At 46.5% G+C, this 17,162-nt stretch overlaps 2 protein-coding genes across 7 annotated transcripts in view; one reads left to right on the top strand and one right to left on the bottom strand.

Annotated features, from left to right (window-relative positions):
* TRA2A (transformer 2 alpha homolog) overlaps window positions 1-1,011 on the top strand; it is a 25,128-nt gene extending 24,117 nt beyond the window's left edge. For all 6 annotated transcript variants that reach the window (XM_083825407.1, XM_083825408.1, XM_083825410.1 and 3 more), the window contains one exon: window positions 48-1,011. In XM_083825407.1, coding sequence (XP_083681533.1) covers window positions 48-58 — 11 coding nt within the window. In that variant the 3' untranslated portion in view covers window positions 59-1,011. The remainder of the gene's footprint in view (window positions 1-47) is intronic.
* On the bottom strand, window positions 753-11,786 carry LOC310895554 (uncharacterized protein; the record flags this gene model as incomplete). Its single annotated transcript, XM_083827023.1, has 3 exons — window positions 753-7,297; window positions 7,913-8,850; window positions 11,713-11,786. The coding sequence occupies 3 exons, from the start codon at window positions 11,784-11,786 to the stop codon at window positions 7,206-7,208; spliced, it is 1,104 nt and encodes a 367-aa protein (XP_083683149.1). The 3' UTR covers window positions 753-7,205.
* Between the last annotated feature and the right edge of the window lie 5,376 nt (window positions 11,787-17,162).

Genomic DNA, 17,162 nt, shown 5'->3' on the forward strand with positions numbered 1-17,162 from the left:
CTGTTTGTTCACAGTAACGATGTTGTCTGTCTTTTTTTTTTTTCCAGGGCGCTATTGAAGATCAGAAGAGTTACAGTTGAGGGCATGATTTTTAAATACAAGGTTCAGATCTTAGCTTCCCTACTGCTTCCCTCCCTCCCTTGTTCTCCATCCAGCTATTTTACAAAACTTTGGTTCATTTAGAGTATACATACCTTCAGTTGAAGTATTCCTGTTTTCCATCCCTTCTTATTGTAATACTCTTAAATATTGTAATTGTTGTAGTTTTTGTGTAGTAAAACATCTTAAGCAAAATGAAATAGAAAACCCAAAGTGTTGATACATTTTGGAAGTCATTCCTATTTTGTTTTTAAACCAATTGGACTCCTGGCTAATTACGAGAGAGCAACAATATTTTTAAAGCTTGCATGTCATATGTAATACACTCAGATACTTTAACATAAACCTGCATCTCCAAGTAACTCGTTAATCTTTCTGTTAAAATGTTTACCTCTTACTTTGATAAACAAATAACAACTTTGAGCCTTTCCTGTAATGACAAATTTATTTAGATAGTCATGAACCAGAGGATTTCTTTTTTTGTCAGGTAGTTGCTTTGAGTGTAGAATATTTGAGCTAGAGCAAAATTTGGTATTTGGCTGACCAGGAAAATAGATCCTTGTACACAGAAAATTTAAGACTGTATTTTATACATAAGTTTTTGGATTGCTACACAGTGGATAACATCTGAAGTTAAAACCATAAAAATTCTGTGTTTTTTTTTTATTGTACTTGGTTGAATTTTTCCCCCTAATTAGTGCAGGAAAAAAAATATTTATTGAACATAGCAATTAGTTATATAATTTGCTGTTCATTTAAACAACAACAACAAAAAACTTTCTGGTATTGCAATAATGATTTAAGCAAGTTTTGTTTCCGGTCCTTTTTGGAGTTTGAAAGTATGGATGGAAAAACCTGTAACTACATGTAAACCTTTTTTTCCCCCCTCAATAAAAGTTAATTCCACTGAAATGTGGCTTCTTGTTTTCTGTTCTACATCTCGTGTCACCTTGGAATACAGGTTAAGCAGGACATGATATTGCTGCATGAGTAATAAAGTCAGCATTTATCTGTTTCCTTAGGAGCTTTGTCTTCCCTGGGAATTGGCATGCAGTTATATGAGATGGCTAAGCAGAGTGGGTAGTCCAGATTTTTCTTGGACTATCTTTGGCACTTGCTGGAGTCATGGTGAGATGGTTTAAGGAGAAGAAACACTGTTGACTTTGTTTAGATTTCTGGCAAGTTTTGCCCTCTGAAATAACTCACCATGTGGCTGGTTGAATGTCGATGTTGGCACAGCAAAAGGAATAGGACTACCAAGCTCTCACAGCAAAAATAATTTCATCCTGACTGTCAAGGAACGCCACCAAAAGTGTTTGTCATAATTATAACAGAGTAAGCATATGAAACAATTTTGTTCACTATTCCTGAATGCCAATGCCGGGGACTATTCACAAGTAATTATAAGAAACAAACACATACCCTACTCTTCTAAAGGTTTGATACAACATGCCGTGAGAAACTGGTGACAAAACAAGTTCGATCTTACTGATTCTTGCTCAGTATTACTCGTCTGTTACATTTTGTCCCTAAATTGTAATTGAATGCTCTTAGTAAAATGAAAACAAAGGATCTGAAACATTGAGGTTCAACAAATAACCCACGGTCTCTAGTTTACTGCTATTTATTGATGAACCAAGTAGTTTAATAAAAGCTAAGAAAATTGTCCTCAGTAAACCAAATTGCCAGAGTCCAAAGAGTAAAGTGAATTTCTTTAATTTCAAAATTACAGAGAGTACAGTGCAGAAATAGTGAGGCAACATGAAGCGAATGCACAGGGAAATAGCTGAAGGTCTGGTTGGGGGAGGCACATTCAAGCTCAGGGTTATTGTGATAATTGGGGAACGGAGAGACAGAGACGGCTGCTGTTTGCCAGGTTACAGCATTTGTGGCCTCTAACTGAAGGGTTGAGATGTTAGCTGGGGAGCAGTCTGTCAGTTCTGCTGGCTGGAAGCTAAAGCCAGATATGGGAGTGTCTGAAAACTAAATTTGAAGATGGTTTCTTCCAACAGTTAGACTTAAGCTAATGAATCTATTTGTCACTGGTCTATACAAAGCTGTAAGTGGAAACAGCGTTTCATTTTGTGGTACATGTTGACTGATGTGATGCAGATATTCTGGAGAACAGGTGAAACAATTCTTACAGTATTGGACATATTTGTACAGGTATTTAATGTATGAATAACTGTGGGACTTTAATGGCCATTTATAAAACTATGGGTCCTGAAATTGGAAGGACAATTTGTAGCTGTTTCTTCATTTGTTTAATGCTTCCTTGGAACTGGGCAGAAATCTCAGCGTTAGCAGGTTTCTGTAGCTTGTACGGCCTGCATTTTCCCAGAGGATGGGAGCCGTTCTTTCAAGTTGCTTTTGAATGTATTTGGGAACATCATTATATAAGCTGTTGGTACTTTTATGCTTTTGATATGTTTATGTTGATATTTGTGTTCATGAAAGAAAACAGCCTGGGTAGTTTGTACATACTGTGTCTCTAATCACAGCTAATTAAACAGGTAAGTACTTCCTCTAGTCATTTGTATTTAGTGCTATGACTCTAATCATATACAATAGTTTTGCAACAAAGTAAAATTAAGTCAACCTTAAGTAACAAAACTTAGAGAAAAGCTTACTTTGTGCTAGTACACGATAATAGTAATTTTATAGTTGAATTGCAGAGAATATTTAAACGTTGACTTCAGGAAAAAAAAAGTTTGTCTTGTTTTTTCTCTAGCCTTAATTCTAGGCTTAGCATATAGAATGCAAGATAATACTCACGACAGCTGCTATAGCTGCTATGCAGGCTAGCCCAAGACTTTATGTAATGGAAAATTCGCAACTGATAAGAGCAGTTAGAGAAATACGGATTTACACGTTCGGTCAAAGTAACTTCTGAATTTGCGTGCGTATTTAAGATGATGTACATAAGCATAAGGTGAAATATGTTTATTAAGGCTATCGTTTTATGTCGTTTGTCCTATATAACTACCCTTCAAATGTGTGGCGACATTAAGCATTCTGTCCTGCAGTACTTACTGAAGCATTTGACTGTGTTGATATGAAAGAGATGTGACCTAGTCAGCTGAGTAATGCTTTTTGGAGAAAGACAAAACAAAAAAACCAGCACCTTCTACTGCATGGCTTCACAAAGAAAGAATAGTTATGTATACTTACACCCTTTTTTTTTTTTTTTTTTAACTTTTGGTAGATAGGGACAGACAGAATCCAAATGAACAAACCACAGCAGTGCATTACGTTCCTGTTGTGGAGGAGGCTCCAGCTCTTGCTAAACTGCCCACTCTGTTTAGATGCTGCAGTCCACCGGAGCTAACGTGAGCTCTCAGGGCTAGAGAAAGGAGCAGTCTGGGATAATGCTGCTTCCTATGAAAATAACTTTTGTGGTGGTGTTGGGCAACTGGTTGGAACAGAATTCCCTTGTGCCCGTAGTCAGCCTCCTTGTCTTCTGAACAGAAGTGTGATGGAGAGTGCAAAATTTTCAAGCCACGCCATCTGCAGTAGCTAGACATTTCTCGTGCTGTGTATGTTGCCCTTCCCTGTGAAGTGTTTCAGGTGGCACTGCCTCTGTCTACAGCCAGAAAGGGATGGTCAGTTTCAGCAGAGGGATGCTTTTCTCTGTCTCATACAGAGCTGTAAATACAGCACTTGGATCAAGTTTAGGTGGAAAGTGCAATTTCCCTGAAGTTAGGTCAGCAGTATGTCTAGGCAGCACAGAAAAGACCATCATCACGCTTCCTCAGTTTGGGTCAAACTTATTAAACTGTAATAGATAAGCTTAATCCTTCTCTGCTTTAGATAGGTGATAAAAGATGTTAAGCGTTCATTTTTTAAAATTGCAGATACACTGCCCATTTCTAGTGTCCTAGAAGAGGCTGTAAGCCATTTAAGCAGGTCCATTGTACAATCTCCTGATGAGAAGGTGAGCGGTGGCCTTACACAGGCTGATTTCTTAACCCTTCTGGTATTAACGAGGGGCTGTATCTTTGATGTCTAATAGCAGGTATCTTTTCATATTCGAATTTTGAAAAGGTATCCGTCTAAACATTAAAGAAGGTAATTAACTAAAATATGTAAAACTTTATTAAAATTGGTTCTTGGAAAAAAAGGGTGGCTACAGTGGAAATAAGTTTTCCCATGTGAAAAAGGGCTAGCAGTGCTTGCTGTGTAAGATTATTTTTTAAGGTTAATAATTTCCCCATTATTCTCCCCCTCCCCCCCTTTTTTTGAATTTTCCTACTGAAGCTGCCTGATACATTAGGGATTAAAAATAGAGAAGACTTGTGGTCATCAAGAATCAACATCGATTACAACTGTTCCTCACATCCAGTCTGAGATTGCCATCTCATCCTCCTTCGAGCACTGCATTAGGGCCAGCATGCACACTCTCTAAACATCTCAAATTCAGTAGTTTATGATCAGCCAAAACTTCCAGGCTGAATTTTTCTCTTGTAAACCTGGTCCCTTAATACATGGGATGTACTGTCACCAGTATTGCATGGGCTGTTGGGACCCAGCTGTTGCACTACTCCTCTTTTGTTCACGTTCTCACCATGATGACGACGAGCCACTCTTGCTGGTTTGGTTTGTAGATCCATGGTGACGAAAAACATGCTTATTTATTGTACTTTAATAACTGTAAGCTGTCCCTCTCTCTTTCATGGTGAAACCTTATAAATTCACGGAGATAAAAAGGACCTGAAGGACAGCTAAATATTACTGATATTTACACCCTACATGCTCTTAGGCTTCAATAATTTGCAAAAGCTCAGCTCTCTTTCATAGGCTCTGTGGAAATAAACACCCAGCTCTCACAGTAGCAATTCACATAGGGAAAAAAAAGCCACTGCCTGTTGTTCACTGAAGCATGGTTGGAGATATGCGATTCCGCTATACTGGCAAGGCGGATCTTTATGAATATCGTGCAGCATCTAATCTCATAACAAATACACAAAATGCCTTCATCAGGGAAAATTCAACTGGTTTGATGGCTATCTCACATGCACTGCTGGAATATGTTGACACGAAGCAGACTGTAGCAGAATGGCAACAGAATGGAGAACTTTGTTGGCAGCCACTCTCTCCTGCTTGGTAAATTGCACAGCCTAAAATCCTGAGAACCAAAAGCTAATCTGTATTGCACTGAAAAATCCCAGCTGTGAAATCCCATGGTCACTCTACAGTTGAATTCCTCCTGGCTGAGGATCCTCTCTGCTATGAGGAACTTCCAGGTTGCATTTTTAGGTTGTGGTTTTAACAATATCGTGTAGTAAATGTTCAGAAGCTGGTCTCTTTTAAAAACAAACAAAAAAACACGCCAAGACTTTAACTGTCCTTCAAATACATCTTCAGTTCTACTGAACTATGTATGTAATTCTAGAGGGCATGAACACCTCTAACAGTTTTTCTTCCTTTGAGCGAGGCATTCACCTTAGCAGAAGGTTAATTACAGGTAACGAACAGGTAATGGAGCTTCCCATTAGCAGCCAGGTCCAAGGTAGCTGCTCTGTACCCCTGCTCTCACTGTCTTCCTTCTACCTCCACTGCACAGGCACAGTGCACTGAATGCTTGCTTGTTGGCCAGAAAAGAGGGAATGAGAGCAGAGAAAACAGGTTATAACCCGCATTTCATGTTCTAAAACCTTTCATTCTTGTACATCTGAACCTCTTCCTGGTGGACTGCATCAGGACAGAGAGGAGGACCTAGCAGGCCTGCGGGCTCTTTAGAGCAAGTAGAAAAGAGTGATTGGCTAAGCTAGAGGCAACCTGCCTTGTGTCCTTCACAAGTTTAAGATAAGTGTAAGTAATAATTAAAATGGCTGACATAGACTTTTCTGCGAGAGCAGGGCAGGGGCTGCTGGCCCCGCTGTGTTAGCTGCTGGTGCTTGAGGGAAAAGGTGGTGAGCACAAAGCTTCGCTAAAAACAAGCACCCAGCCCTGATCTCTCACTCAGAGTGGAACATAAAGTGCAGGGATTATCCCACATTTTATTTTAAAACTTTCAAAGTCTGGATTTTCAGTCAGTGTTAAATGCAGTGTGTGTAACTTGAGGCTGGAACAAGCCCGTGCAACAAGCCGTCTGAGGGGTCTTAGAAAGGAGACGAGAAAAACAGGTATTCAAAAACAAAAAGACAAAACCTTAGTGGAGCTGACAACTGGACCAGAGGCTGATATAGCTGAGAGTATGCCCTGGAGGGGGAAGTTTCTGCTGGGATAAAGTCGCCTGATGTGCCGGGAATTTAAGAGGTCTGGGTTCATTTCCTGCCTCAGCCTCTGTGGGTAACTGTGGGCAGAGAGTTTCATATTGGCTTTCTGGGTATGAAGATGAGGATAATTACCCTTTTTCCATCATTTTTTTATTTGGAAGACAACAGGCAATTTGGGAGAGGATCCATAAAACAATTTTAAAATCTATAGACAGGTTTGTAAAGGCTAAAGCAGCCCTGACAGACACAGAAGGCACAGGAGTGGCCACACCTGCACGGGGGTGTCCTAAAGGACCCGTCTGCCTGGTCCCAAGCAGATGTCGCAGGACAGGCTATGTTTTCAAGGATCTGGCTCTGGAACCACAACACCGAGAGGTTTCTTCCTCCCGTGGGTGCAGGCAATGAAGGAAAACACAGCTTGCTTCAGTCAGCGGGAGAGGCTGAACCCCATTTCCCAGCCCGTACCTTCTTGACAAGCACTTTTCCAGTGCCTGCCCGCTGCACGTTGCAGAGCAGTTGGAGATGCACACCAAAACTCCCATACCATTGCTTTAAAAAAGAAAAAGTATTGCAGAATCCACGTTGATGTGCTAATCCGCCCTTAAACTTCTGGTTTTTAATGCATCTTTGGTCTCACCACAACCAGCTGAGCTCTCCGAGGCCGGAGAAACTGGGCACCTCCGCTGCAGGCGGCAGGGAGGCAGCCGGCCCTGGCTTCATCCAAAGGCACATCCCTGGGCAAAGTATTCTCTGACGACGAATATCATTAATCAGTTTAATTAACTGATGGAGGCAGGTAGCTGGAAATTGCCAGGCGTATGAAAGACATGCCTGGTTTGTAAATGAACTCCCCGCAGCAGGCGGGGCCTTGCCCCATTATTTCCTCCCTCAGCCTCTTCCCAGCATCTTCCCACCGCGGGCGCTGCGCGGCTCTCCCTTGTCGCGCTCCTCGGTGTCCTGCTTCCGGGGGCCTTGCTCTGCTGTGTAGGAAGGGGACGTGTGTGTGGCATTTCTAATGCACGGGAGGAGTAATTAACTGGAAATCATGAGGATTAAGTAGGTGACAGGGGTGGAACATCCAGGGTGGGGGAAGAACGGATGAGCAGGAGCACGCCTGGCTCCAGCCTGAATTCACTCTCTATAACCTTTTAAAAGGCACCCTTGGCTTTTTCTGGGCCAGGTGATACCCATCCTTTAAGGGAATGTTCACGGGGACTCCCTTTCTGCTGCAATGTGTGCGGTTTCTGTAAACCCCTGCGGAACATGGCAGCCTGCTGGGGCAGAGGTGCAGGGAGGACGGAGAGGATGAGGCCGAGGACAGGAGTCCGTCCTGCTGCTCTGCCGGGAGGCCCCTGCAGCTTCTCCTGCCCCACCAGAGCGACTGGCTGCGATGTGTGGCAGAACAGGGTGCAGCATTTATTTTATTCAGGCTCTTAAACACAACCGGGCGGGTTCGGCCATCGTAACCAGAGGGGCTGGGACCACATAAAGTGCGGCGATGCCCGGAGTGGCAGCACGTGGTCCCAGCCCCGCAGGAATCCTCCCCAGAGCTCCCCTCCCCTCTGCCTGCCCCTTCCCTGCCCTGAAAAACTCACCGAGCACGATTTCCAAACGCAGCCCTTCCAAGGCGTGGTAGGCACAACCCTCTTTAAAAAAGCAATCCCGATTGACTAATACACCCTTTGAGACAGTTCTGCTCTCTGTTTCTCCAACCAAATCTTCTACGCTACCCCGAGGATGAGCTGGGCCAGGCTGGCGGCGGCTGAGCAGAACCGATCTGGTGGCTGCCCACCGCTGCGCTTCCCTCGTTGGCTGAGGTGCTCCTCTGGTCCCAGCCGCTGCCGTTATGGGGTGCGAGGCAAAGTCACCCAAACCCCGAGATTTCAGATATCCCCTCTGTGAGGTATGTGTGTTTACAGAAGCGAAAAACTTTTCACGTGTTGTTTCTGTGGGCAGAAGTGTGAGGAAGGAGGAAAGTTTCCACGTAGTGCTCTGTGCGTATGCTTTTACAAGTCTGGAACCGCGCTTGCCGCTTGCAGGCGATTTCCCCAGATAATGCCGTGGCACCGTCCGCACACCCCTTTGCAGGATCGCTGCGGCTCCCGTGGTGTCCCTGGAGGGCTTTTTGTCCCCTTGTGAAACCCGCTCCCTTCTGTGGGCTCTGAAGGAGAGACATAACTCCCAGCTGCTGCTGCTGCCGCTGAGACAGCCTCCGGTCGCAGCGCTTAGCAGAAAAAAAGCAAGAGGGCTGCTCTCGTCCCACCAGCTCCCCCGGCGGAGCCAAGGCAGCCGCCGGTGGCCCCAGCCCCAGGCGTCACCGGCCACCCGCCCGGGGCCGCTGGGGGAGACACGGGGAGGCTCCCAGCGCCCGAGAGCAGCCCCTGCTCGCCCCCAGCCTGGCAAGCGGCAGGGAGGCTTTCCACTCAAATACCTACCCACATAGCTAGCGCCGTCCTCCGCGGCATGTGGAAATGGAAACCTTCGTTTTTCCCGCCTGCCGAAGCCACCTGCTGCCGTCCCCTCCTGTGTTCCACTTTTAGCTCATTAGTTCCACCAGCGCTGCCCCGCAGCCCCGCTGCCTTTCACGGCGGGCACGTCAGGAGGGGCTGACTGAGCCGCAGCAGCTGTGCCTCCGTCCCGTCCCGTCCCGTCCCGTCCCGCTCGCCGCGCTGCTAACGCTGCGTGCATCAGTGCAGGGTGCGTGCTGAGCGGCCACCCCGGGCAAGAAGCGGCCCCTGACCTCCTCCAGCTCCACACCGGGGTCCTTTGGCCACAGCCTTCTCTCTGGGTGAGGAAGATGAGCTATCGCTGGCCACGGCGATAGTTTTACGAGTTGGCCGCTGGAATATCAGCGCGGGCGCTCGCTGAGGGACGCTGCCAGCCCGCTCTCCGGGTGATGATACCCGTGGAAGATCTTCTACTAATCACGAGGAATGCGAGGGGAAACGTGAAGAGCTGCCCGAGAATTTCCCAAATTTCGCCAGGTGCAATAGATCAAAGCTAATGAGGGAAAGCTCTGCTCTCATCTCCTTCCCTCGCTGAGGAGACAGCCTTCCGCTGCAGCGAGAGGGAGCCTTGCCGAAATTGGCACTGCCTTTGTGCTCAAATCCAGGTCCTCCTTGACAAAGATGAGAGAAAACGTGTCACTTACAAGGGGGGGATAAGAAAGGCAGGGGTTGCTGGGTGTGTGGCAAAAGCCGAATGTTATCCATCAGCTCCAGAAACTGGGAGAAGAGCAGATGCCCCAAAGGAAAGGGGGGAAGGAGGTATGAGGAGGGGACTGCTCGCTGCCCTGCTGAACGGTGCTGGACCAGCAGGGAGAGGGGAAAACACTGCATGGCTGAAGGCAACAGGGAGAGGTGGGAAGCCCAGGGTTAGCTGTGGAAGTTACTGAAGAAGCAGTGTGAGGAAACCCCTGGGCACGGCAGGGAACGACCTGCCGAGAGCCCTGCCCGTGGAGGAAGGTGGGTCCGAGCAGGATGAAGGTGCAGAAGGTGCTGTGCCCGGACAAGCAGTGACCTGACAGTGGATATTCCTGGAGTTTTCTGCTTGATCACAGTGTTTTCCACAACCCGTCCTGCCAAGCCCTCTCAGAGCCCCTCGGTCCCACTGCCACCTCCTCTCGCCTCCTGCCGCAGTGAAGTTTCTCCTCACAGGAAGCTGTTGTGGGATGAATCCATTTGTATGCTATTTTGCCGGGTACAAAGTGGTAACGTTTGAATTAATACCTGTGGAACCTGTAAAGTTTCAAAAGAGCGGAGATGTGCAGAGAACACAGGGTGATGTTCACAATCTCGAAGTGTTGACGATAGTGAATAAGGAACAAACCTTAAGTTGGGGAGAGCTACAGAAACTGCCTGATTTTTCTCCTTGCAACCAACTCATTGTTTTTCTTCTGGAGTCAGGCGACTGTTAAGTTTCTGAGTGAACAATATGGATTTTTCACTGCTGCCCTCCTCCTTGTTTCTTCCCTTTATGCCGGCATGAATTCGCTCTTCCTGTCAGACACCAGTTACTGCAAACCCACAAAGATCTCGTCTGCTTTTAACTTCCTCCTCTCAGCCCGGGCTCCGTGCTGCTTCTCCCCCAGCACCCAGCCAGCTTCTCGGCGGCGAGCAGCCCTGTGCTGTGCCTGGCCCAGGGGTCCCCGCTACCACATCCTCCTGCAGACCCCTGGCGGCTTCTCTGCCCTCCCCCAAACCCTCCCTGGCGAGGAGACCTGCACCAGGAGAGCCCCTTCCGCGTGGTTTATTGCCTAAAGCACAGTTATATCAGGGCTGGTGGGGACAAGCGTGGCACCAGCTAATGCAAGGGGAAGCCTGCAGCTGGGGTGCCCTCGAGACGTGGCTGGCTTGTAGGAGTCCTGATAAAAGGCTTCAGCTTCTGACCCGTGGCACAGCCGGGGCGGCAGGAGGTGTAAGCTGCGGCCATGCGCCCTGGGTGCGGATGCAGGGCAGAAGCTAGTTGCAGGGGGGCTGAAGGCACTCGGTGAGGCTTGGTGAAGAGGAGAGGGGAGGAAGGCAGGTGGGGAGCGGGGGCACAGGGTGCTACAGCTGGAGGAGGGCAAGTGGGAGGGAGCTTAGGGTCAGCAGCTGGAAAGGGGAGTGGGGTGGGAAGGAGAAGTGGATGAGACAGGAAAGCAGTGCCTGTGAGCTGGGCAAAGGAGGGCAGGGTCTGGGGCTGAAAATCGTCATCGTCAGGGGGCTGTCATGGTGCTTCTGGGCAAACAGGCACCAAAGTTCAGGATCACGCACCTGCGCTGGACAGGAAGGAGGCTGCTGCCCTGAAAACGTGGATGTGCAGACACCAGGGAGGGCAGAGCTGCATTTCAGGGAAAAAGAAAAATCTGGGGGGTGGCAGAAATCCGGGTGTGCTGAATGTAGCCCGTCTGGGGGCACAGCTGCCACAGGGTGATTTGCTCTGTTTCAATGGCTGCTGCCCTTTTCCCTTTGGCTTTTGCTGGAGGAAAAGGAAATGCTCTGAAAATCATTGCCTAGTTTGCCATTCTCTCCAGGATCAGATTTACCTATAGCACTTGGGAAGGACGTTGTGTTTTACCGATGTGGGGATGTAAAATACACTTTCTGGGGGGGAATCCACACATGTGCACACTCTTCCTCTGGCTCTGCTATCTCCTGTTTGAGACCACAGCCAAAGAAAACAAGAGAAGCCAGCACCCCTGCTAGGGGCATATGTCTGAACAGGCACAAGCTTAATGATGTCCCTATTTAAATATGTATAGACCCGATTGTTAATGTAAAGCACGCACGCGCTAAAACCTTTTGGGGTGGTTTGCAGAGAGGTTGGGGCGCCTTCTGTGAGGTCAACGCAAAGGAAAATATTGGTGCCTTCCCTTCTGCTACTGCACTGAACCGATGATGGCTGCTGTTTTTACTCCTGGTCTTCTGCAGCTCCCGTGGAGGAGCTCTGGCCAGAGGGCTCCGGGTGCACCTCTGGTGGCTGCCCCATCCCGTGTCCCCCCCGGCCCTGGGGCATGGAGCTGGGGGAAGTTTGGGGGAAAGGCTGTACCCCAGGGACCATCTTAGTGCAGGAGAACCCCGCAGAGCAACCACCCAAAATGCTTTTTGGAGGGGACGGGAGCCCAGAGGGGAGGACACGAAGTGCCCAGCAGCTCTGAAGCCACCCGGCTGCCTTGGGTAGCTGCTCCTGCCCCCCAGCTGCTGCTGCTGCCTTCCCGAGGGGTCAGGGACCACCTGAACCCCGCACACCTGCTGGGGTAGCGCTGCTTCCCTCCCTGCCCTTGCCAAGACAGAAAGGTGTCTTTCCCCTTGGCTCGGTGACGCTCCAGCAGCCTCCTTCATCAATTGTCACCTGTACCAGCTGAACTCCAAGGCAAAAACCAAGGAGAGGGAAGCATCACCTAACTATTTTGAAAGCTTCCCCTTTTTTTTTTTTAAAAAAAATTTTATTTTTTGTAGGATCATTGCAGTAAATGCCCCTCTTACTCAGCTGGAGGTAGGTTAACCCAACTCCCCCCAAAGAGTTTTCTATTAAAAAGCCCAGCTGTGTGGGGATGGGGTGTTTGTCACAGCAAGGTCCTCTGCTGCCCTCACGCTATCGGTTGGCTCGGCCATGTGTCTGTGGGACCCACCTTGTGGGCTTGTAAAGCTCATTAAATCTCTGGGGTTTTAACCGTTAGCACTCTTTTCTATCCAGCCCCTATTGAAGGACTTCCAAAGTCAAACTGGAATATAAAAAACGTGCATTTTGGAATTAAGATGGTATCTCTGAAGCCACCTACCACCCGCTGTAACAGTGTAGGTTTGCCCCCATGGGTGCACTGTTGGTGTTCTTTTATTTTTATTATTAATTATTATCATTATTTTTAAAAAAGACGTGATGAAGAGAAGAAGGATAATTTCCCGATTCCTAAAGAACCTTTCCCTGTGGATTCCACTTCGGGTTGTGTCAGAGGAGAGGCAGCATCACCCCTGGGGTGCCGTCGAGCCGCAGTGGCCAGCAAATCTCCGTGTTTCTGCCAGACCTTGGTGGCTCCGGTCAGATGCAGCCCCACCACCTCCACCAAGGGTACTTCTGGCAGCACGGCTCTGTTGAGTCTTTCTCAAAGTTGTTGAACTTCTTCAAAAAAGAAATTTCCTATATGGGAACCCATTCTTGTGCTAGGACAACATCTTGTTGTTGAGAGGGAACATTGCCTCCAGATGAAATGGGTTTAGGGTTTTGTGTCAGTCTGTTTTCTGCTGGTGCGGTTTTCTCAGTTGGATTGAGTTTCTTACAAACCTGAATTTGAGATAGCAACTAAATATGATGCAATTTCTCACTCTAAGGCAAGGAAAGGCTTTAATCTCTCACTTGATTCATCATTGATGGTGATTTCTAGTGCGGTCATAAGGACAGAATTTTGCCATGTCTAAAACTTATTCCTAATTTGTTGAAGGGATCATATAAAAAGGGTTATGGAAAAGAATGGCTCTCCCCAAAATATCAAGTGCTGTATTTCAGAATTTAATTGCAAGAAATATTTCATCTCTCATACAACAAAACGAAAGAAAACAAAAAGCTTTTGTTTTACTCTGTTGTAATTATTTCTTGACTTTCAGAGTATTTCTTAATTTTAGAGGTACCTGTGCAAGATTTACAAAAGTTTGTACCCTTAAAGTGTATAAAAAGAACATGAACAATTAAAAAAGAGATATAATCGATAAAGTTTGTTTTGAAAAAAATGAATGAAAAAAACTGATCAGAAAATACGTTAGCAAAAAAATATTATTAAATTAACACATTAGAAAAAAACAAAATAATACAGGAGAAAGACCCCACGGGCACAACATGCGGTGCAAACCCAAAAGGAAAGATCAGCTTTATTAATTCAGGAATTCAACAGTTCTGAACGCAATGCCAGGAGCTAGCACAGGTTCTTGAGTTCTGTGTATGGATCTTCCATGCTGGATGTTTACAAGCAGCAACAGTCATTTGATAACCAGATCTCCGAGGTGCTCAGCGCCTTCCCTGCTTGACCTACAGCTGCAGAGCTGCGGTGCAAGCCCTGGCTTGCTGCGCTGCTGCGCTGGGCGCTGCTGGAGCTTGAGGACGAGACAACGCGGGCACCGATACGATTGCTCATGGCAGTGGTTTGCAACAAGGCGTCCAGCATTTAAAACAAACCAACCCCCCCAAAAAAACAAATCAAACAAAAAAAAAAAATCCCACCACCAACGCAACGAAACAGAACCCAGCATTTTGTATGAGAATAAAAATAATCAATCGCAACTTTATTTGCAGCAGAGGGAAACGGGATAGGGTTCTTGTGGGGATTTCAGGTATAAAACCTCATATCTTTTTCACTCCTTTTTCACTCATAATTTATAGAGAAAACAAAATCTTCCCTTAGGCTATAGATTGCCACGATTTTTTTCCTGCTCAGAAGAGTTCCCAAGCTGTCTGAAGGCATGCATGGGGCAGAAACGTAGTTTTCTAGTGGGAAAGAAAGGGTTGCTCCCTCTTTCCTAATTATTGAGACAACTGGACTTTGACACCCGATGTGCACCCGGTGCTCGCAGGAGGACACCCATGAGCAACCCCCCGGCGAGCGGGGAGCCTCCCAGAGCCCCAGCAGGACGTGTGGGAAGCCAGATACCGAGATGGGGATGTTTTCACCCCAAAAAACTGCCTGGCTTTGCTCTGGCTCTCCCAAAACGAGCGTTTCACAGCCCTGCTCGTAGCTCATGGTGCAACCTCTCCGCTAGGCCAGGGGCCGCCTGGCGAAGGAGCCCAGTGGGCACCTGGTGGCCTTTGGCTTGCAGGGCCAGGAGAGCTTTGGGCCACCAGGCTCTGCCCACACGCTTCTCGCTCCCCGAGGAAATAGCCACAGCTTGGTGAAAGCTGCCTCATTTCAAGGACCAGCAGCATTTAGGCAAGTTTTGGCTACTGGAAGCCGAAGGCAGCGTTAAGGGCGCAATTAAACTGAAAAAGTCAGAGCATAAACATGCTGTATTCGATCCCACAATTAAAATATACCACTGACATGAAAGGTCTTCATTTATTCGTAGCCTTCAAAATACAGATTCGATTATTTTTATTTTATTTTTACTTTGAAAGAAAAGTTCTGTATTTTTACTGTCTTGCCAGTGCTGCAAGAAATTTAACTAAAATTTCCAGAATTTCATGGTTTGATTAAGCAGCTTTAGCACTCATTTCAATTAGGTCTACATTTCATTACCATCAAAACTGACATTTGGATTTTTTTGTTTTGAGAAGAAACTAAGATCAGATTCTGACCAGAACCATGCCTGAGTTCAACATCAGGATTTCAGCGTTGTTAGTATTAGAAACCCAAACAATGCTGAAGCAAAGGGGTACAAAAAACTTCTGAATTTTCTCAGATCCATCATTTAGTGTAAAAAAGTAGACTGTTGCAGACAATTATTTTTTTTTTCATCCAAAGAACGAAAATAAACAAATTTTGGCTTTTCGTTGCTAGCATAAATCGACTATGTTTTTACATTGCTAAGTTATGGCAAGAAAGGTAGATATGAGCCTTGCCTGTAAATGCTGCCTATCAGAAAGTTTCAGTGGATGTTTACATATAGGCTGGGGCTTTATCACAGCTCTGATGCAAGAAAGCTGAATTTTTTCTCTGGCCTCTGTGACCCCCTTCTAGCGCTGTGCCTGTGCACATTCTGTGAGCTCGGTTTTACTCCCACAAAATGACCATACATTCAAACAATGGACTCAGAGCAGACTTACAAAAAGTAGCCTCACACTAGACCTGCAGGCACGGCTTTACCTAAATGTGCAGTTTGTTTTCTGTTTTTCTGCTGGATTTTCAAACTTTGGTTTAAGTAAGACTTCAAAAACATTTAAAAGCTTGGCTAAACTGTTTAATGCTGCAAATACATATATATACACACAACAAAAAAAATCTGCAGTGAGACCAAAAATATTTCTTAAAGAAAAACTTGAATCTGAAGTTTGTAGAAATTCCTACTTAGTTTAGGATATATTTATGTTCCCCCCAGTTGTATCAAGGATCGCTCAATTGAGATGTAAATTGAGCTTTGAAACAGGAATTAATTAGCATGAGAGCAGGGCTGGATGTATGCTCTTTGATTTTGTCAGACTAAGACTTGTATTTATTTTCACAGGTTACGCCTTACGGGGATGCAGACTATTTTTGTTTTTACAGATCTCTCTTCTCCTACTTAAATAATTATTTTTGGAGAAGTTTTAGTTACTTAACTTCGTTACTTTATTTTATTTTATTTTTTCTTCAATAACTGGGCTGTACATAAAAATGTTTTAGAAAAAAAAAAAGGTCAAACTTCATTGACTAATTAACTGTCAGAAAACCCTAAGTTGGACAAAAAAAAAAAGATAGGTATTTCCTTCCATAGTATCACTGTGCCAGCCATTTTATGCTGACAATACCAATCTGAACAGATCTCATAATCAAAGTTCCCTACCATTTTATCCCTAAAAATATGAACCCTACACCAAGCTAACCCATTGTGTTCTCGTCCATCCCTACGGGGGAAGGGAGAGGCACGGAGAGGACATGGAAAGCTCATGTGGTTAATAGGTGGCTCAGAGGCTGGTGCCAGCATAGAAATTTTGGGTTTTTTCACCATGGGGAGCTTTACTCGGCACCCGGCCTGATGGCCCCAGATGGGTCTCTATCTCCAAGGGGAAAACGGATCCTAGGCCAGGAGCTGGCGGGGCTCATAGAGAGAGCTTTAAACTAGGTAAGAAGGGGGACGGGGCTCAAACAAGGCTTGTCGGAGCTGTGCCGGGGGAAACAATGGCTAGGCCGGGGAAGAAGGCGATGGCCCAGCTGAAGTGCATCTACACTAATGCACGCAGCATGGGTAACAAACAGGAGGAGCTGGAAGCCATTGTGCAGCAGGCAGGCTACGACTTGGTTGCCATCACGGAGACGTGGTGGGACCGCTCCCACGACTGGAGTGCTGCAATGCCTGGCTATCGGCTCTTCAGGAGGGACAGGCAGCACAGAAGGGGAGGTGGCGTGGCTCTCTACATTAGAGAATCTTTCGATGTTGTAGAACTCCAGGCTGGGAATGATAAGGTTGAATCCCTGTGGGTTAGGATCCGCGGGAAGGCCGGCAAGGCTACCATCCTGGTGGGGGTCTGTTATAGACCGCCGAACCAGGATGAGGAGACGGATGAGGAGTTTTATAGGCAACTGACAGAAGTTGCAAAATCGTCGGCGCTTGTCCTCGTGGGGGACTTCAACTTCCCGGACATATCCTGGAAACACAACACGGCACAGAGAAAGCAGTCTAGGAGGTTTCTGGAGAGCGTGGGAGATAGCTTCCTGACGCAGCTGGTCAGTGAACCTACCAGGGG

Source organism: Anser anser, assembly GCF_964211835.1.
Source record: "Anser anser genome assembly, chromosome: 2".
In the NCBI taxonomy this organism is placed as follows: Eukaryota; Metazoa; Chordata; class Aves; order Anseriformes; family Anatidae; genus Anser; species Anser anser.